Source organism: Prinia subflava, chromosome 1 (genome assembly GCF_021018805.1).
Source record: "Prinia subflava isolate CZ2003 ecotype Zambia chromosome 1, Cam_Psub_1.2, whole genome shotgun sequence".
In the NCBI taxonomy this organism is placed as follows: Eukaryota; Metazoa; Chordata; class Aves; order Passeriformes; family Cisticolidae; genus Prinia; species Prinia subflava.
In genome coordinates, this window is record NC_086247.1 from 659,090 (window position 1) to 680,693 (window position 21,604).

General features: G+C 51.0%; 1 protein-coding gene across 1 annotated transcript; it reads right to left on the minus strand.

Annotated features, from left to right (window-relative positions):
* Positions 1-443: 443 nt before the first annotated feature.
* On the minus strand, positions 444-20,327 carry LOC134552007 (alanine aminotransferase 1-like). The gene is made up of 10 exons (XM_063400259.1): positions 19,958-20,327; positions 18,773-18,953; positions 16,222-16,355; positions 14,819-15,062; positions 13,607-13,686; positions 10,595-10,731; positions 7,667-7,838; positions 4,763-4,918; positions 3,067-3,180; positions 444-784 (listed from the first exon to the last, which is right to left on the minus strand). Exons 1-10 carry the CDS (start codon positions 20,288-20,290, stop codon positions 575-577), a joined length of 1,761 nt encoding a protein of 586 aa, XP_063256329.1. The 5' UTR covers positions 20,291-20,327; the 3' UTR covers positions 444-574.
* Between the last annotated feature and the right edge of the window lie 1,277 nt (positions 20,328-21,604).

Sequence of the window (21,604 nt, forward strand, 5' to 3'; positions counted from 1 at the left end):
CAAAAATCCAGTGTCAGATTCCCAAAAATCCAGTCCCAGATTCCCAAAATCCAACCCCAGACCTCAAATCCCAATCCCAGATTCCCAAATTCAGTTCCAGAATCCCAAACCCAGTCCCAGTTTTCCAAATTCGCTCCCAGGGCCCCAAAAATCCAATCCTGGTCCCCAAATTCCAATGGCACATTCCCAAAATTCAATCGCAGATTCCCAAATTTGCTTCCAGAGCCCCAAAAATCCAATCCCAGACCCCAAATCCAATTCCGGATTCCCAAATCCTCCCCCTGATTCCCCAAAAATCCAATCCCAGATTCCCAAATTGACTCCCAGAACCCCAAAATTCCATCCCAGATTCCCCAAAAATCCAATCCCAGATTCCCCAAAAATCCAATCCCCGACCCAATTCCAATCCCAGACCCCAAAATCCCAATCCCAAACCCCAAATCCAATCCCGGATTCCCAAATCCAATCCCAGATTCCCAAATCCCACATGAGCCCCCCATAAAATCGGGAATTTCGGGGGCGTGGCCGCTCCATTGGCATTCCCGGCTTTTCCCGTGTCCCGACAGCCGTGGGATCATCCCGGCTGTGGGGCTGGGAATTCCCGGGAATTCCGGAGCTTTTCCCGGCTCCCGCGGCTCCGGAGCCCCTTCCCGGTCAGTCCCGGTCGCGGTTGGGGTTCCCGGGGCTCCCGGCTCCGGAGAATTCCCGCAGGAATTGGGCGTGGAAGTGGCGCAGGAGCCGCAGCGCCCGCTCCAGCGCCGGCACCGGCAGCAGCAGGGACAGCCTGGGGACAGAGCCCCGACTCCTGAGGATCCCAAATCCCAGAATCCCAAAATTCCCGAAATTCCCAAATCCCGAAATTCCCAAAACCCGGCGTCCTGAAATCACGGCGACCCAGAGTTCCGAAATCTCAACATCCCAAAATTCCAAAATTCCGGGTCTCCAAATCTCAAAATTCCCAAATCCCCAAATCCCAAAATTCCCAAATCCCGAAATTCCCAACATCCTGAAATCCCAACACCCCAAAATTCCGAGATTAAACAACCCAACATCCCAAAAATCCCAACATCCCAAAAATCCCAAGATCCAAAAAATCCCAACATCCAAAATCCCAACTTCCCAAAATCCCGAAATCCCAATATTCAACATCCAAACATCCCAAAATTCCAAAATCTCAACTTCCAATAATCCCAGCATCCCAAAATTCTAAAATCCCAGCATTCAACATCCCAAAATTTAAGAGCAACACCAAAAATCCCGAAATTCCAACACCCCAGAATCCCCAAATCTGACATCCCAAAATCCCGGTATCCAACAAGCCCCAAATCCGGCAAAACCAATTCCCGAAATCCCAACATCCCGAAATCCAAGACCCAACACCAAAATCCCAACGATCCCCAAATCCCAACATCCCAAAATTCCTGCACTCGGCATCCCCAGATCCCAAAATCCCAACATCCAACACCCCAAAATCCCGAGGTCTCCAAATCCCAAAAACCCAGGATCCCAAACTTCGATATGCAACATCCCAAAATCCCAAGATCCCTACATTCCCAAATCCCAACATCCCAAAATCCCCAAATCCCAAATCCCAAAATCCCCAAATCCCGACATCCCAAAATCCCTAAACCCCAAATCCCGACATCCCCAAATCCCAAATCCCAAAATCCCCAAATCCAAAATCCCAAAATCCCAAAATCCCCAAATCCCAACATTCCAAAATTCCGACATCTCCAAATCCCAACACTCCAAAATCCCAACATTCAACGTCTCAAAATCCAAGACTCCCACCCCAAATCCCAACATGCAACAGCCCAACAATCCCAAATCCCAACAATCCCAACATTCCCAAAATCCCAACAATCCCAAATCCCAACAATCCCAAATCCCAACAATCCCAAATCCCAACAATCCCAACTTGCCCAAATCGCAACACCCCAGAATCCCAAAACACAACATTCCAACATCCCAAATCCCCAAATCCCAAAATCCCCAAATCCTAAAATCCAGAAATCCCAACACCCCAAAATCCCGAATTCCCAACATCCAACACCCAACCCCACCCTCAGCCACCACCCCCAAACATCTCCAACAACGGCAGTGTCCCCAGTGTCCCCTCAGTGTCCCAAATGTCCTCCTGATGTCCCCAATGTCTCCAGTATCCCCAGTGTCCCCAATATCCCCCCAATGTCCCCAGTGTCCCCATGTCCCCCAGTGTCCCCACGTCCCCGCGTACCCCAGGTGACCGCTGTCCCCAGTGTCCCCTATGTCCTTCCAGTGTCCCCAATGTCCCCCACGTCCCCCCGTGTCCCTGTACCCCAGGTGGCTGCTGTCCCCAGTGTCCCCCAGTGTCCCCAGGGTGTCACCATACCCCAGGTGGCCACTGTCCCCCCCCAGCCTGTAAGCAGCTCCCCGATGTCGCTGTCCCCAATGTCCCCCAGTGTCCCCATACCCCAGGTGACCGCTGTCCCCAATGTCCCCAATGTCCCCATGTCCCCAGGGTGTCCCTGTACCCCAGGTGGCCGCTGTCCCCAATGTCCCCAATGTCCCCATGTCCCCAATGTCCCCCCGTGTCCCCGTACCCCAGGTGGCTGCTGTCCCCAGTGTCCCCCAGTGTCCCCAGGGTGTCACCATACCCCAGGTGACCGCTGCCCCCCCCAGGCTGTAGTGGCTCCCCGGTGTCGCTGTCCCCATGTCCCCAGTGTCCCCAGGGTGTCCCCGTACCCCAGGTGGCCACTGTCCCCCCCCAGGCTGTAGTGGCTCCCCGGTGTCGCTGTCCCCAGTGTCCCCAGGGTGTCCCCGTACCCCAGGTGGCCGCTGTCCCCAGTGTCCCCAATGTCCCCAGTGTCCCCATGTACCCCAGGTGGCCGCTGTCCCCCCCCAGGCCGTAGTGGCTCCCCGGTGTCACTGTCCCCATGTTCCCATACCCCAGGTGGCCGCTGTCCCCAATGTCCCCAATGTCCCCATGTCCCTGTGTCCCCAGGGTGTCCCCGTACCCCAGGTGGCCGCTGTCCCCAATGTCCCCAATGTCCCCATGTCCCCAGTGTCCCCAGGGTGTCCCCGTACCCCAGGTGGCCGCTGTCCCCCCCCCAGGCCATAGTGGCTCCCCGGTGTCACTGTCACTCCGGTGCTCTCCCGCAGCCTCCGGCAGAAGAACTCGTCGGGCTCCAGGCCCAGCGCCTGCGGGGACACCGCGGTGGCACACGGGGACACCGCGGGCGGCACACTGGGACACGGGGGGCCTTGTCCCCGGGGTGTCCCCAGTGTCCCTGGGGTGTCCCCAATGTCTCCGAGGTGTCCCCAGTGTCCTGGACATCCCCAGGATGTCCCCAGTGTCCCCGGGGTGTCCCTGTGGGTGTCCCCAGTGTCCTGGACATCCCCAGAGTGTCCCCAGTGTCCCCGGAGTGTCCCCAGGGGGTCTCCAGTGTCCCCGGGGTGTCCCTGGGTTGTCCCCATGTCCCCAGGGTGTCCCGTTTCCCCCACTGTCCCATGTTCCCATGATGTCCCCAGGATGTCCCCAGTGTCCCTAGGATGTCCCACCCCTCAGCTCCATGTCCCCCTTCCCGCTGTCCCCCATTCTCAGCCCCTCTCCTGCACCCAAGGCTGTCCCTGTCCCTCCCTGTGTGTCCCTGTCCCCTCCCGGTGTGTCCCTGTCCCTCCCTGTGTGTCCCTGTCCCCTCCCTGTGTGTCCCTGTCCCTTCCGCTGTGTCCCTGTCCCTCCCGCTGTGTCCCTGTCCCCTCCCTGGCTGTCCCTGTCCCTTCCGCTGTGTCCCTGTCCCCTCCCTGTGTGTCCCTGTCCCCTCCGCTGTGTCCCTGTGTGTCCCTGTCCCCTCCCGCTGTGTCCCTGTCCCTCCCGGTGTGTCCCTGTCCCCTCCCTGGCTGTCCCTGTCCCCTCCTGTGTGTCCCTGTCCCCTCCCTGTGTGTCCCTGTCCCTCCCTGTGTGTCCCTGTCCCCTCCCGGTGTGTCCCTGTCCCCTCCCGGTGTGTCCCGGGCTGTCCCTGTCCCTCCCGGTGTGTCCCTGTCCCCTCCGCTGTGTCCCTGTCCCTCCCTGTGTCCCTGTCCCCTCCGCTGTGTCCCTGTCCCTTCCGCTGTGTCCCTGTCCCTCCCGGTGTGTCCCTGTCCCCTCCCGGTGTGTCCCGGGCTGTCCCTGTCCCTCCCGGTGTGTCCCGGGCTGTCCCTGTCCCTCCCGGTGTGTCCCTGTCCCCTCCGCTGTGTCCCTGTCCCTCCCTGTGTCCCTGTCCCCTCCGCTGTGTCCCTGTCCCTTCCGCTGTGTCCCTGTCCCTCCCGGTGTGGCCCTGTCCCCTCCCTGTGTGTCCCTGTCCCTCCCTGTGTGTCCCTGTCCCCTCCCGGTGTGTCCCTGTCCCCTCCCGGTGTGTCCCGGTGTGTCCCTGTCCCCTCCGCTGTGTCCCTGTCCCCTCCGCTGTGTCCCTGTCCCTCCCGGTGTGTCCCTGTCCCTCCCTGTGTGTCCCTGTCCCCTCCCGGTGTGTCCCTGTGTGTCCCTGTCCCCTCCCTGGCTGTCCCTGTCCCTCCCTGTGTGTCCCTGTCCCCTCCGCTGTGTCCCTGTCCCTCCCTGTGTGTCCCTGTCCCTCCCTGTGTGTCCCTGTCCCCTCCCGGTGTGTCCCTGTCCCCTCCTGTTGTGTCTCTGTCCCTCCCGCTGTGTCCCTGTGTGTCCCTGTCCCCTCCCGGTGTGTCCCATTGTGTCCCTGTCCCTCCTGGTGTGTCCCTGTCCCCTCTGGTGTGTCCCTGTCCCCTGGGGTCTCACCCGGGCCTGGCTCCGGGCTCGGGGCGGGATCCACACCCGGGGGAGGGCGCGGGGACCCCCGGCCGGGGGCTGGCACCGGATCCCGGCGGCGCCGCCGAGCTCCCGCTGCAGCCGCCGGGCATTGGCGGCCAGGGACCGGCACAGGGCCTGCCGGTGCTGGGAATTAACGGGATTGTAATTAACGGGATTAATTAGGGTAATGGGGTCAATGGGGTCAATGGGATCCAGCTCCCGCTGCAGCCGCCGGGCGTTGGCGGCCAGGGACCGGCACAGGGCCTGCCGGTGCTGGGGTTAATTAGGATAAATGGGTTATTTGGGTTAATTAGGGTAATGGGGTTCATTAGGATAATGGGGTCAGTGGGGTCAATGGGATCCAGCTCCCGCTGCAGCCGCCGGGCGTTGGCGGCCAGGGACCGGCAAAGAGCGAGACGGTGCTGGGGTTAATTAGGATAATGGGGTTAATTAGGATAATGGGATAATGGGGTTAATGGGGTTAATTAGGATAATGGGGTTAATGGGGTTAATTAGGATAATGGGATAATGGGGTTAATGGGGTTAATTAGGATAATGGGGTTAATTAGGATAATGGGATAATGGGGTTAATGGGGTTAATTAGGATAATGGGGTTAATGGGGTTAATTAGGATAATGGGATAATGGGGTTAATGGGGTTAATTAGGATAATGGGGTTAATTAGGATAATGGGATAATGGGTTAATGGGGTTAATTAGGATAATGGGGTTCATGGGGTCAATTAGGATAATGGGATAATGGGGTTAATGGGATTAATTAGGATAATGGGATAATGGGGTTAATGGGGTTAATTAGGATAATGGGGTTAATGGGGTTAATTAGGATAATGGGATAATGGGATAATGGGGTTAATTAGGATAATGGGATAATGGGGTTAATGGGATGAATTAGGATAATGGGGTTAATGGGGTTAATGGGGTTAATTAGGGTAATGGGATAATGAGGTTAATGGGGTTAATTAGGATAATGGGATAATGGGGTTAACGGGGTTAATTAGGATAATGGGGTTCATGGGGTCAATTACGATAATGAGATAATGGGATAATGGGGTTAATTAGGATAATGGGATAATGGGGTTAATGGGATTAATTAGGATAATGGGGTTAATGGGGTTAATGGGGTTAATTAGGATAATGGGGTTAATGGGGTTAATTAGGGTAATGGGATAATGAGGTTAATGGGGTTAATGGGGTTAATGGGGTCAATGGGGTTAATGGGATTTGGATCGATGGGATTTGGATCGATAGGATAATGGGATTAATGGGATTAATGGGATTAATGGGATAATGGGATTAATGGGATTAATGGGATAACAGGATGGGATGAGATGGAATGGGATTAATGGGATGGATAGGGTTAATGGGGTGAATGGGTTAATGTGGTTAATGGCGTTAATGGGGTTAATTAGGATAATGGGGTCAATGGCGTTAATGGGACTAATGGGATTAATGGGATAACGGGATAACAGGATGGGATGAGATGGAATGGGATTGATGGAATTGATGGGGTGGCATTGATGATATTTATGGGATTTATCAGAGTTATCGGATTTATGGAACCCATGGGATGGGATTGATGGGATTTATGACATTTATGGGATTTATGGGATATATGGGATATATGGGATTTATGGGATTTATGTGATTTATCAGATTTGTGGAATCCACGGGATGGGATTTATGGGATTTCTGGGATTTCTGACATTTCTGGGATTTATCAGATTTATCGGATTTATGAAACCCACGGGATGGGATTGATGGGATTTCTGGGATTTATGATATTTATGGGATTTATGGGATATATGGGATGGGATTTATGTGATTTATGTGATTCATCAGATTTATGGAACCCATGGGATGGGATTTCTCGGATTTATGGCACTTGTGGGATTTATGGCACTTGTGGGATTTATGGGATGGGATCCATGGGATAGGATAAAATGGGATGAAACAGGATAAAATGGGCCAAAACAGGATAAAATGGGCTGAAACGGGCTAAAATGGGATAAAATGGAATAAAATGGGCTGAAATGGGATAAAATGGGCAAAACTGGGATTAAATGGGATAAAATGGGCAAAAAAAGGTGAAAATGGGCTAAAATGGACAAAAATGGGATAAAATGGACAGAAAGGGGCTATAATGGACAAAAATGGGCTAAAACAGGATAAAATGGGATAAAATGGGCTGAAATGGGCCAAAACGGGATAAAATGGAAGAAAATGGGATAAAATGGGTTAAAATAGAATAAAATGGGATAAAATGGAATAAAATTGGCTGAAATGGACAAAAATGGGCTCAAATGGGCTAAAATGGGCTAAAATGGGCTAAAATGGAATAAAATGGGCTAAAACAGGTTAAAATGGAATAAAATGGGCTAAAATGGGGTGAAATAGGCCAAAATGGGCTGAAACCGGCCAAAATGGAATAAAATGTGCTAAAATGGAATAAAATGGGCTGAAATGGGATAAAATGGGCTATAACAGGCTAAAATGGACAGAAACGGGCTAAAATGGGCTAAAATGGAATAAAATGAGATAAAATGGGCTAAAATGGGCTAAAATTGGCTGAAATGGACAAAAATGGGCTAAAATGGGCAAAAATGGACAAAAATGGGCTGAAACGTGCTGAATGGGCTAAAATTGGTGAAAAGGAGCTAAAATGGGCTAAAATGGAATAAAATGTGTTAAAATGGGCTGAAATTGGCCAAAATGGAATAAAATGGGCTGAAATGGGCTAACATGGGCTAAAATTGGCTGAAATGGGCCAAAATGGGCTAAAATGGGCAAAAATGGACAAAAATGGACAAAAATGGGCTAAAATGGTCTCAAACGAGCTGAATTTGGCCCCCCCAGGTTAACCCCTCGTGTCCCACCTGCTGCAGCTCCCTGTGCACGGGGTCCTGCGGCTCCGGCGGCTCCAGGAGCAGCTCCAGGAGGATCCGGCCGGGAACGCCGGGACGGGGCAGGGACTGCGCCAGCTGGAAGGGAGCCAGCACCCATGGGTGCACGTTCAGGAGCTCCAGGAACCCCGCCCGGAATCCTGACCTGGAATGGGGAATTCCCAAAATTCCTAAAAATCCTGAAATTCCTGCCCCGGCACCCATGGGTGCACGTTCAGGAGCTCCAGAAACCCTGCACGGAACCCCGACCTGGAATGGGGAATTCCCAAAATTCCTGAAATTCCTGCCCCAGCACCCGCGGGTGCGTGTTCAGGAGCTCCAGGAACCCCGCCCAGAACCCCGACCTGGAACAGAATTCCTAAAATTCCTAAAAATCCTGAAATTCCAGTTCCAGGAACCCCGCCCAGAACCCCAACCTGGAATGGGGAATTCCTGAAATTCCTAAAAATCCTGAAATTCCTACCCCAGCACCCGCGGGTGCACGTTCAGGAGCTCCAGGAACCCTGCCCGGAACCCTGACCTGGAATGGGGAATTCCTGAAATTCCCGAAATTCCCAAAATTCTAGATCCGGGAACCCTGTCCGGAACCCGCTCCTGGAATGGCGGTGTTCCCGAAATTCTCGGAATTCCCGGGGAACCCAGTTTCCTGGGGTGCCACCACCGTCCTCTCCACCCCATTCCCGGTATTCCCAAAATTGTCCCAAAAATTCCAAAAAAATCCCCCAAAAAATCCTCAAAAAATCCCCAAAATTCCCAAAATCTCCCCAAAAATTCCCAAAAAAATCACCAAAAAACTCCAAAAAAAATTGCCAAAAAATCCCCAAAAATTCCCAAAAAATTCCTAAAATAAAAAAAAAACCAAAAAAAAATCCAAAATATCCCCCAAAAATCCCCCCAAAATTCCCAAAAATACTCCCCAAAAATTCTCAAAAAATCCCAAAAAAATCCCCTAAAAATCCCAAAAATTTCCCTAAAAATTTTTAAAAAACTCCAAAATTTCCAAAAAAATCCCCCCAAAATTTAAAAAAAAATCCCCAAAAATTCCCAAAAAATCCCAAAAAAATCCCCCAAAAAAATCCCAAAAAATTCCCCAAAAAATCCCAAAAAATTCCCCAAAATTCCCAAAAAAATCCCCCACAATTCCCAAAAAATCCCCCCCAAAATTCCCAAAAATTCAAAAAATAATCCAAAAAAACCCCACCAAAATTCCCAAAAAATCTCAAAAAAATCACCCAAAATTCAAAAAAAATCCCAAAAAATTCTAAAAAATCCCAAAAAAATCCCCCCCAAAAATCCCAAAAAATCCCAAAAATCCCCCCAAAATTCCCAAAAAATCCCAAAAAATTCCCCAAAAAATCCCCCAAAAATCCCCGAAAAAATCTCAAAAAACCCCAAAAAATTCCCCAAAAAATCCCCCCAAAATTCCCAAAAAATTCCCCAAAATTCAAAAAATCCCAAAAAAACCCCCAAAAAACCCCTAAAAATCCCCCAAAAATCCCCCAAAATTCAAAAAAAAACCTGAAAAAAATCTCTCAAAATTCCCAAAAAATTCCCCAAAAAATCCCCAAAAATTCCCCCAAAATTCCCAAAAAATCTCAAAAAATGCCAAAAAATTCCCTAAAAATCCTCCAAAAATTAAAAAAAAATCCCCCCAAATTTCCCAAAAAATTCCCAAAAAATCCCCAAAAATTCCCAAAAAATTCCTAAAATAAAAAAAAACCCAAAAAAAATCCAAAATATCCCCCAAAAATTCCCAAAAATACTCCCCAAAAATTCTCAAAAAATCCCCAAAAAATCCCCTAAAAATCCCAAAAAATCCCCAAAATTCCCCAAAAATCTCCAAAAAATCCCCCCAAAATTCCCAAAAAATCCAAAAAAATTCCCCAAAAAATCCCCCAAAAATCCCCGAAAAAATCTCAAAAAACCCCAAAAAATTCCCCAAAAAATCCCCCCAAAATTCCCAAAAAATTCCCCAAAATTCAAAAAATCCCCAAAAAAATTCCCAAAAAACCCCTAAAAAACCCCTAAAAATCCCCAAAAAATCCCCCCAAAATTCCAAAAAAAACCTGAAAAAAAGCTCTCAAAATTCCCAAAAAATTCCCCAAAAAATCCAAAAAAATTTCCCCAAAATTCCCAAAAAATCTCAAAAAATCCCAAAAAATCCCCTAAAAATCCTCCAAAAATTAAAAAAAAATCCCCCCAAATTTCCCAAAAAATTCCCAAAAAATCCGCCCAAAATTCCCCTAAAAATCCCCCAAAATTCCCAAAAAATACCCTAAAAATCCCCTAAAAATCCCAAAAATTTCCCTAAAAATTAAAAATAAATCCCCCCAATCCCAAAACATCCCAAAAAACTCCCAAAGAATTCCCAAAAAAATACCCTAAAAATACCCCCCAAAATTCCCAAATAATCCCAAAAAATCCCCAAAAGTTCCCAAAAAATTCCTAAAATAAAAAAAACCCAAAAAAATTCCAAAATATCCCCCCAAAATCCCAAAAATACTCCCCAAAAATTCTCAAAAAATCCCCAAAAAATCCCCTAAAAATCCCAAAAATTTCCCAAAAAATTTCCCAAAAAATCCCCCCAAAACTCCCAAAAAATTCCCCAAAAATTCCCCAAAAATCCCCAAAATTTCCCCTAAAAATCCACAAAAAACCCAAAAAAATCCCCCAAAAATCCCAAAAATACTCCAAAAAAATCCCCTAAAAATCCCCAAAAATTCCAAAAAATCCCAAAAAAATTCCCAAAAAATCCCCCAAAAATCCCAAAAAACCCCCAAAAAATCCCAAAAAACCCCCCAAAAAACCCCAAAAAATCCCCCAAAAAATCCCAAAAAATTCCCAAAAAATTCCCAAAATTCCCAAAAGATCCCGAATTTCCCCCGTCATTCCCGGGCTCACTCGGCGGCGGCGCTCTTGCCCAGGGAGAAGAGCGACACGAGTTGGACGCTGCGGGCCAGGGGCGGCCCCAGCTGGGCCAGGGCGCGGCGGAAGGACAGGAAGGGGCGCCCGGGGGAGAAGCAGCGCTCCTGGTGCACCTGGAGAGGCGGGAAAACATTCCCGAAAAACGGGAATTCCCCAAAAAATTAAATATTTCATAGCGGAGAATTCCCGCCCGGAAAAATCCATCCCCAAAAAAATCCCCTCCAAAAATTCCAACCCCCAAAATTCCAACCCCCAAAATTCCAACCCCCAAAATTCCAACCCCCAAAATTCCAACCCCAAAAATTCCAACCCCAAAAATTCCAACCCCCAAAATTCCAACCCCAAAAATTCCAATCCCCAAAAATTCCCACCACTAGAAAATTCCGCCCCCCAAAAAATTTCCCCCCAAAAGATTCCAACTCCCAAAAAATTCCTTCCCAAAAAATTCCCATTCCAAAAAAAAAATTCCCGCCAAAAATTCCACCCCCCAAAAAATTCCAACCCCTAAAAAATTCCTCAAAAGAATTCTCAAAAAAAAAAAAAAATCTGCTCCAAAAAATTTCCACCCCCAAAAAATTCCAACCCCCAAAAATTCCGCCCCCCAAAAAATTCCTCTCCAAAAATTCCAACTCCAAAAAATTCCGCCCCAAAAATTCCAACCCCCAAAATTCCAACCCCAAAAATTCCAACCCCCAAAATTCCAACCCCAAAAATTCCGACCCCCAAAAATTCCAACCCCCAAAATTCCAACCCCCAAAATTCCAACCCCAAAAAATTCCCACCCCTAGAAAATTCCGCCCCCCCCCAAAATTTCCCCCCAAAAGATTCCAACTCCTAAAAAATTCCTTCCCAAAAAATTCCCATTCCAAAAAAAAAAAAATCCCGCCAAAAATTCCACCCCCCAAAAAATTCCCACCCCAAAAATTCCCACCCCTAAAAATTTCCTCAAAACAATTCTCAAAAAAAATCCGCTCCAAAAAATTCCCACCCCCAAAAATTCCCACCCCCCAAAAAATTCCCTCCCAAAAAATTCCCACCCCCAAAATCCCCACCCAAAAATTCCCATCCCCAAAAAATTCCTCAAAAAATAAAGAATCTCCTCCGAAAAAATCCACCCCAAAAATTCCACCCCAAAAAAATTTAACCAAAATCAGCCCTGAAATGTTTTCCCCTGTAAAATTCCTCCTTCAAAATTTCCTCCCAAAAAAATTCCTCAAAAGAATTCCCCCCCCAAAAAAAATCCATCCTGAAAAATTCCCACCCCCACAAATTCCCCTCAAAAAATTCCTCCCTCAAAAAATTTTCCAAAAGAATTTCCCCAAGAAATCTCCCTCTAAAAAATTCCACAAAAACATTTCCCACCAAAAAAAAAAAACCCCAAAAATTCCCTCCCAAAAATTCTCCAAAAAATTCCCCCCCAAAAATTCCCCCAAAATCTACGCCCCAAAATTCCCAAAAATTCCCAAAAAGTTTCCTCCAAAAAATTTCCTCAAAAAAAAATCCCTGAAAAAAGACTCAAAAAAAAATCCCCCCCAAAATATTAAAAAAAAATTCCCAAGAATATTTCCCCAAAAATTCCCCTTAAAAATTTTTCCAAGAAATTTTTCCCCCAAAAACCCTAAAAATTCCCCCCCCACCCAAAATTCCCAAAAAATTTTAAACATCCCCAGAAAAATCCACCAGTAATTGCCAAAAAAATTCCCCCAAAATTCCCCCCAAAAACCCCAAATCCCAAATTTTCCCAAAGTTTAAAAAAAAACCCAAATTCCCCAAAAATTCTTTAAAAAATAACCAAAAAAAACCCCAAAATCCTGAAAATTTCCAATAAAATCCCCCCAAATTGCCCAAAATCTAAAAAATTCTGCAAAAAATCCCCCCCAAAATTCAAAAGAATTCTACCAAAAATAAAAAAATCAAAAAAATTCCCCTCAAAATTCTCGAAAAAAATTTAAAATCTCCAAAAAAATCTCAAAAATGAAAAAATATTTTAAAAATCTCCAAAAAAATCCTCCAAAAATTAAAAAAATACAAAATATTGCTCCCAAATCCCTAAAATTCTCAAAAAATAGAAAAAAATTCAAATAAATCTTCAAAAATTCCCCCAAAAAGTTTTTTAAAATCCCCCCAAACCTCCCAAGATCTCAAAAAGGCCCTAAAAAAATCCAAAAACTATTCCCCAAAAATTCAAAAAAAATGTTCCTAAAAATCCCCCAAAATTCCCAAACATTCCAAACAAATAAAAAAAAAATCCTAAAAAACCTCTCAGAAAAATCCCAAAAAAATCCCAAAAAATTCCTCCAAAATTCCAAACAAATCCAAAAAAATTCCCAAAGAAACTCCCCAAAAAATCTCAAAAAAAATCCTCCAAAATTCCCAAAAAATCCCCAGAAATACTTCAAAAAATCCCCAAAAAATCCCCAAAAATCCAAACGAATAAAAAAAAAACCAAAAAAATTCCCAAAATTTTATCTAAAAAAATCCCCCCAAATTCCCCAAAAAATCCAAACAAAAAAAATCCTCCAAAAATCCCCCCACAAATTCCCCCAAATTAAAAAAAAAAAGAAAAAGAAAAAAAACCCAAACCAAAACTCCCAAAAAATTCCTCGAAAATCTAAAAAAAATCCCCCAAAATTCCAAACAAATTTAAAAAAAATCCCAAAGAAACACCCAAAATGTCTCCAAAAAATCCCCAAAAATCCTCCCAAAAAATCTCCCCAAATTCCGAAAATATTCCAAAAAATCCCCCAAAAATCCCAATAATTCTCCAAAAAAAGCCAAAAAATCCTCCCAAAAAATCCCCCAAAATTCCCCAAAAATTCCAAATAAATCCAAAAAACCTCCAAAAAATCCCCCCAAAAAATCTCAAAAAAATCCCAAAAAATCCCAAAAAATTCCCAAATAATCCCGCAAACCCCCCAAATTCCCAAAATGCCCCCCAAAATCCCCAAAATTCCCAAAATCCCCCAAAAATCTCCAATTTCCCCTCACCTCGTGCGCCAGCAGCAGCAGCGGCTCCGCGGCCGCCACGAGCAGCAGCGCGCGCAGCTCCGCCCGGCTGAGCACGTGACCTGCGCGAGGGGAACCGAGACACGTGACCTGCGCGAGGCGAGACTGAGACACGTGACCTGCGCGAGGCGAGACTGAGACACGTGACCTGCGCGAGGGGAACCGAGACGCGTGACCTGCGCGAGGCGAGACTGAGACACGTGACCTGCGCGAGGGGACAATGAGACACGTGACCTGCGCGAGGGGAAATGAGACACGTGACCTGCGCGTGGGACACTGAGACACGTGACCTGCGCGTGGGGAGACTAAGACACGTGACCTGCGCGAGGGGAACCGAGACACGTGACCTGCGCGAGGGGAACCGAGACACATGACCCGCGCGTGGGACACTGAGACACGTGACCCGCGCGAGGGGAACCGAGACACGTGACCTGCGCGAGGGAAACCGAGACACGTGACCTGCGCGAGGGGAAATGAGACACGTGACCCGCGCGTGGGACACTGAGACACGTGACCTGCGCGAGGGGAACTGAGACACGTGACCTGCGCGAGGGAAACTGAGACACGTGACCTGCGCGAGGGGAACCGAGACACGTGACCTGCGCGTGGGTAAATGAGACACGTGACCTGCGCGAGGAGAGACTGAGACACGTGACCTGCGCGAGGGGAACCGAGACACGTGACCTGCGCGAGGAGAGACTGAGACACGTGACCTGCGCGAGGGAAACCGAGACACGTGACCTGCACGAGGGGGAATGAGACACGTGACCTGCGCGAGGGGAACCGAGACACGTGACCTGCGCGAGGGGAAATGAGACACGTGACCTGCGCGAGGGAAACTGAGGCACAAAACTCACAGGGGAAACTGAGGCATAAAATTCACAGGGAAACTGAGGCACGGGCTGGGTTTAACTCGAGCCTCTCAAAGGGAAACTGAGGCACGGGCTGGGTTTAAGGATCCCAAAGGGAAACTGAGGCACAGGATGGATTTACCCGAACCCCAAAGAGAAACTGAGGCACAGGATGGATTAACCCAACCCTCCCCAAAGGGAAACTGAGGCACAGGATGGATTTACCCGAACCCCAAAGGGAAACTGAGGCACAGGATGGATTTACCCGAACCCCAAAGGGAAACTGAGGCACAAGATGGATTAACCCAACCCTCCCCAAAGGGAAACTGAGGCCCGGACTCACCCGTGGGGTCCCCGGGGTTGAGCACCCACAGCACCTTTGGGTGGCAGCGGCCCCGCGCCGCGCGCAGCTCCCGGCGCAGCGCGGCCGGGTCGGGGGCCCAGCCCCGGGCCTCGTCCAGCGGGTACGGGACGGGCACGGCCCCGGCCTGCTCCACCAGCGCCGCCAGGAACGGCGGCCCCGGCACCGGCACCAGAACCCCCACGGGCAGCGCCGGCGGCGGCGCCCGCAGCAGCGACAGCACGAACTGGGGGTGGCAGGGCAGGGTCACCACTCCCAGTTTGGGGTCCCCACTCCCAGTTTGGGGTCCTCATTCCCTGTCCCCATTCCCAGTTTGGGGTCTCCGTTCCCAGTTTGGGGTCCTCATTCCCAGTCCCCATGCCCATTTTTGGGTCTCCATTCCCAGTTTGGGATCCCCATTCTCAGTTTGGGGTCTCCTTTCCCAGTCCCCATTCCCAGTTTGGGACCCTCTTCCTGATCCCATATCCCATATCCCATATCCCATATCCTGTATCCCGCATCCCATATCCCAGATCCCAGATCCCGATCCCGATCCCATTCCTGTTCTTGATCCCGTTCCCGATCCCGTTCCCACTCCTGATCCCATTCCCGTATTCTGTTCCCAATCCCATATCCCATATCCCGTTCCCGCTCCCCATCCTGTCCCGATCCCAATCCCGATCCCAATCCGATTCCCAATCCCAATCCCATTCCCGATTTTGTTCCCAATCCGATTCCTGATCCCAATCCCATTCCCGATCCTGTTCCCGATCCCTATGTGGATCCCATATCCCATATCCCGTATCCCGTATCCTGTTCCCCGTATCCTGATCCCATATCCCGTATCCCAATTCCATATCCCATATCCCATATCCCATATCCCATATCCCGATCCCATTCCTGCTCTCATTCCCGATCCCATTCCCGCTCCTGATCCCATTCCCGTATTCTGTTCCCAATCCCATATCCCATATCCCATTCCCATTCCCCATCCTGTCCTGATCCCATTCCTGATCACATTCCCAATCCTGTTCCTGATCCCATTCCCATTCCTGATCCCGCTCCCAATCCTAATCCCGATCCCAATCCTGTATCCCATATCCCGATTCCATTCCCATTCCCGATCCTGTATCCCATATCCCGATCCCGATCCCAATCCCATTCCCGATCCCAATCCCATTCCTGATCCTGTTCCCAATCCCGTATCACATATCCCGTTCCCACTCCCGTTCCCGTTCCCTATGCGGATCCCATATCCCGATCCCATTCCTGTTCCCATTCCCACTTCCATTCCCGTTCCTGATCCCAATCCCATTCCCGTTCCCGCTCCCGATCCCGTATCCTGTTCCCGATCCCGATCCTGATCCCACTTCCGATCCCATATCCCGGATCCCGCTCCCGCTCACCGGGATGGCCGTGGCGGTGCCGCTGCACAGGACGATGTTCCGGGGGTCGCAGGGGACGCCACCATCCCGGAATTCCAGGAACCGCGCGACCTTGGCGGGAACGCCGTGGGATCGGTGCTCGTGGTTGTATCCGCCTGCGGGAACGGGAGTGGCCCTGGATCCAGCGGGATCACGGGGAAATCCCATGGGATCGGCCCTGAATCCAGCGGGATCAGCCCCAAATCCAATGGGATCCCAAATCCAGTGGGATCAGCCCCAGATTCCATGGGATTGGCCCCGAATCCAGTGGGATCAGCCCCAAATCCAGTGGGATCCCAAATCCCATGGGATCAGCCCTGAATCCAGTGGGATCAGCCCCAAATCCAGCGGGATCCCAAATCCCATGGGATCAGCCCTGAATCCAGTGGGATCAGCCCCAAATCCAGAGGGATCCTGAATCCACTGGAATCACAAGGAAATTCCATGAGATCAGCCCGAAATCCAATGGGATTGATCCCAAATCAAATGGGATTGGCCCCAAATCCAGCAGGATCACCCCCAAATCCAATGGGATCAGCCCTGAATCCAATGGGATTGGCCCCAAATCCAGCAGGATCAGCCCCAAATCCAGTGGGATCAGCCCCAAATCCAGCGGGATCAGCCCCAAAGGGATCAGCCCCAAATCCAGAGGGATCGGACCCAAATCCAGCGGGACTGTGAGGACATCCCATGAGTTTGACCCCAAATCCCATGGGATTGGCCCCAAAACCAATGGGATCGGCCCTAAATCCAGCAGAATTGTGGCGAAATCCTGTGGGATCGACACCAAATCCAGTGGGATTTTCCCCAAATCCCATGGGATCGGCCCTGAATCCAATGGGATCCGGCCCCAAACCCAGTGGGATCAGCCCTAAATCCAGTGGGATCAGCCCTAAATCCAATGGGATCAGCCCCGAATCCAGCGGGATCGGCCCCGAATCCAGTGGGATCACAGGGAAATCCCATGGGATCGGCAGGGAGAGGGAATCCCATGGCCTGGGCACCCCATAAATTGTTTTGGGGCACCTCCGGTGTACGGACACCCCATAACCCAAATGGGCACCCCAAAAATCCAACGGGCACCCCATAAATCCAATGGACACCCCATAAATCCCATGGACACCCCACAAATCCAACGGACACCCCATAAATCCAATGGACACCCCATAAATCCTATGGACACCCCACAAATCCATTGGACACGCCATAAATCCCATGGACACCCCATAAATCCAATGGACACCCCAAAAATCCAGTGGACACCCCACAAATCCCATGGACACCCCATAAATCCCATGGACACCTTACAAATCCCATGGACACCCCAAAAATCCAATGGACACCCCATAAATCCCATGGACACCCCATAAATCCAATGGACACCCCATAAATCCAATGGACACCCCAAAAATCCCATGGACACCCCACAAATCCATTGGACACCCCATAAATCCCATGGATACCCCAAAGATCCCATGGATACCCCATAAATCCCATGGACACCCCACAAATCCCATGGACACCCCAAAGATCCCATGGATACCCCATAAATCCCATGGACACCCCACAAATCCAATGGACACCCCACAAATCCCATGGACACCCCATAAATTCCATGGACACCCCACAAATCCCATGGACACCCCAAAGATCCCATGGATACCCCATAAATCCCATGGACATCCCATAAATCCAATGGACACCCCACAAATCCAGTGGGAACCCCACAAATCCAACAGGCACCCCATAAATCCAACAGGCACCCCATAAATCCCATGGACACCCCATAAATCCAATGGACACCCCACAAATCCAATGGACACCCCATAAATCCCATGGACACCCCAAAAATCCCATGGACACCCCAAAAATCCCATGGACACCCCATAAATGGTTTGGGGGCCCTCCTGGGACACCCCCAGCCATGGGACCCTCCCCGGGTGACCCCGAAACCCCCAAATCCCTTTGGGATCAGAATTCCCACCGATATTCCCTAAATCCATTTCCCTCCCTGCATGACCCCAAACAGCCTAAAATCCTTTTAGGATTGAAATTCCCATCAATATTCCCAGAGTCCATTTCCCTGGATGACCCCAAATCCCAAAAATCCCTTTAGGATCAGAATTCCCACTGATTTTCCCGGAGTCCATTTCCCTGGGTGACCCCAAATTCCTTTGGGATGGGAATTCCCACCAATATTCCCTAAATCCATTTCCCTTTCTGTATGAACCCAAAACCCCAAAATCCCTCTGGGCTGGGAATTCCCAGTGATATTCCCCGAATTCATTTCCCTCCCTGGATGACCCCAAAATCCCTTCGGGATCACAATTCCCACTGATATTCCCCAAATCCATTTCCCTCCCTGGATAACCCCAAATCCTTTTAGGATCAGAATTCCCACCGATATTCCCGGAGTCCATTTCTCTCCCTGGATGACCCCGAATTCCTTCGGGATGGGAATTCCCACCGATATTCCCCAAATCCATTTCCCTTTCTGAATGACCACAAATCCTTTTAGGATCGGAATTCCCACCGATATTCCCGGAGTCCATTTCCCCGGGTGATCCCAAATTCCCAAAAATCTCTTTAGGATGGGAATTCCCACCGATATTCCCGGAGTCCATTTCCCGCAGGATGCTCCGCGCTCGCTCCCGAGCGGCCTCGGGCAGAGCCGGAGATTCCAAAAGTTCGGGCCAAGCGCAGGCGGCCAAAATCTGGGAATGGGGACAGGGACTGAGGGGTGGGGACACGGGGGGACAATCCCGGGGGGACACGGGGGGACATTCCCGGGGGGACCTGGGGGGACACGGGGGGGACATTCCCGGGGGGACACGGGGGGGACATTCCCGGGGGGACACGGAGGGGACATTCCCAGTGGGACAAGGCGGGACACGGGGGGACATTCCCGGAGAACCTGGGGGGACACATGGGGACATTCCCGGAGAATCCGGGGGGACATTCCCGGTGGGAATCTGGGAGTGGAATTGAGGATTGGGGGGGCACAAGGGGACATTCCCAGAGAACCTGAGGGGACATTCCTGGGGGGACACAGAGGGGACATTCCCCGTATTCGGGGGGACACCAGGTGACATTTCCGGGGGTTCCCAGAGCTCTGGGAGGACAGGAGGGGACACGACGAGACACTCACGGTGTCCAGGGGGGACACCAGGTGACATTCCCTGTGTCCAGGGGGACCCGAGGGGACATTCCCGGTGTCCCGGGGACAGGAGGGGATACCAGGTGACATTCCCGGTGGTCCCTGGAGCCTTGGGGGGACAGGAGGGGACACTCCCGGTGTCCCGAGGGGACCTGAGGGGACCCGAGGGGACATTCCCGGTGTCCCGAAGGGACAGGAGGAGACACGGGGGGACACTCCCGGTGTCCCGAGGGGACAGGAGGGGACACTCGGGGACCCGAGGGGACATTCCCGGTGTCCCGAAGGGACAGGAGGGGACATTCCCGGTATCCCGAGGGGACAGGAGGGGACCCGAGGGGACATTCCCGGTATCCCGGGGACCCGAGGGGACATTCACGGTATCCCGAGGGGACAGGAGGGGACCCGAGGGGACATTCCCGGTGTCCCGGCGGGACCCGAGGGGACATTCCCGGTGTCCCGGCGGGACCCGAGGGGACACTCCCGGTGTCCCGGTGGGATCTGAGGGGACCTGAGGGGACATTCCCGGTGTCCCGAGGGGACACTCGGGGACACTCCCGGTACCTGGCGCAGGAGCGGCAGCGGCTCCCTGCCCATGGCCTGAGCGTCGTCACCGCTGCAGTCCAGGGGTGGCACGAACGGAGCCGGCGGTGACACCGCGGGGGGAGGCGACACCGCCGGGGGTGGCACTGCCGGGGGTGGCACCTGGGGTGGAGGCGACACTGCCGGTGGAGGCGACACTGCCGGTGTTGGTGGCACCTCGGGTGGTGGCACTGCCGGTGGAGGTGGCACCGCGGGCGGTGGAGGTGACACTGACGGTGGAGGTGGCACCGCGAGCGGTGGCACCGCTGTCCCCGCTGTCCCCTCGGTGCCCGGTGTCCCCTCGGCGGCCGCCATGGCGGTGACGGCGGCGGTGGCGAAGCGCCAGGGGGAGGCGACAGCGACGGGGACGGGACGGGAGAGCGGGGACAGGGAAAGGGGCGGGAAACGGGACAGGGGGAAAATCAGGAATTGGGGCGGGAATTGGGATAGGAAAAGGGAAAATGGGGAAAAATTGGGAAGTTGGGATTTGGGATTTGGGATTTGGGGATTTGGGGATGTTGAGATTTTGGGATTTTGGAACTCTGGGTCGCCGGGATTTCAGGACGCCGGGTTTGGGAATATTTGGATTTCGGGATTTGGGAATTTCGGGATTCGGGGACTGGGAATTTTGGGATTTTGGGATGTTGGGATTTTGGGATTTCGGAACTCTGGGTTGCCGGGATTTCAGGACGCCAGGTTTTGGGAATTTCGGGATTTGGGGGCTGGGAATTTCGGGATTTTGGGATTTGGGAATTTTGGGATTTTGGGATTTTGGGATTTTGGGAATTTGGGGATTTGGGAGTTTCGGAATTTCGGGATTCTGGGATTTGGGATCCTCAGGAGTCGGGGCTCTGTCCCCAGGCTGTCCCTGCTGCTGCCGGCGCCGGCGCTGGAGCGGGCGCTGCGGCTCCTGCGCCACTTCCACGCCCAATTCCTGCGGGAATTCTCCGGAGCCGGGAGCCCCGGGAGCCCCAACCGCGACCGGGACTGACCGGGAAGGGGCTCCGGAGCCGCGGGAGCCGGGAAAAGCTCCGGAATTCCCGGGAATTCCCGGTCCCGCAGCCGGGATGATCCCACGGCTGTCGGGACACGGGAAAAGCCGGGAATGCCAACAGAGCGGCCACGCCCCCGAAATTCCTGATTTTATGGGGGGCTGACGTGGGATTTGGGAATCTGGGATTGGATTTGGGAATCCGGGATTGGATTTGGGGTCTGGGATTGGAATTTTGGGGAATCAGGGAGAGGATTTGGGAATTTGGGATTGGATTTTTGGGGAATCAGGGAGCAAATTTGGGAATCCGGGATTGGATTTGGGGTCTGGGGTTGGATTTTTGGGGCTCTGGAAGCAAATTTGGGAATCCGGGATTGGATTTTGGGAATTTGCCATTGGAATTTGGGGTCTGGGATTGGATTTTTGGGGCCCTAAAAGTGAATTTGGGAAACTGGGACTGGATTTGGGATTCTGGAATTGAATTTGGGAATCTGGGATTGATTTTCGGGGCTCTGGGAGCAAATTTGGGATTCTGGGATTGGAATTTGAGGTTAGGGGTTGGATTTTGGGAATCTGGAATTGAATTTTGGGAATCTGGGATTGAATTTTGGGGTTCTAGGAGTCAATTTGGGAATCTG

Bases quoted from the DNA above. Each gene is read 5' to 3' on its own strand.
- LOC134552007 (XM_063400259.1), bottom strand. From the start codon at position 20,290: ATGGCGGCCGCCGAGGGGACACCGGGCACCGAGGGGACAGCGGGGACA. The intron at 18,954-19,957 runs GTACCGGGAGTG...CCCCATTCCCAG, and splicing joins CGCTGCCGCTCCTGCGCCAG to ATTTTGGCCGCCTGCGCTTG. The intron at 13,687-14,818 runs GTGAGTCCGGGC...CCCCTCGCGCAG, and splicing joins CAACCCCGGGGACCCCACGG to GTCACGTGCTCAGCCGGGCG.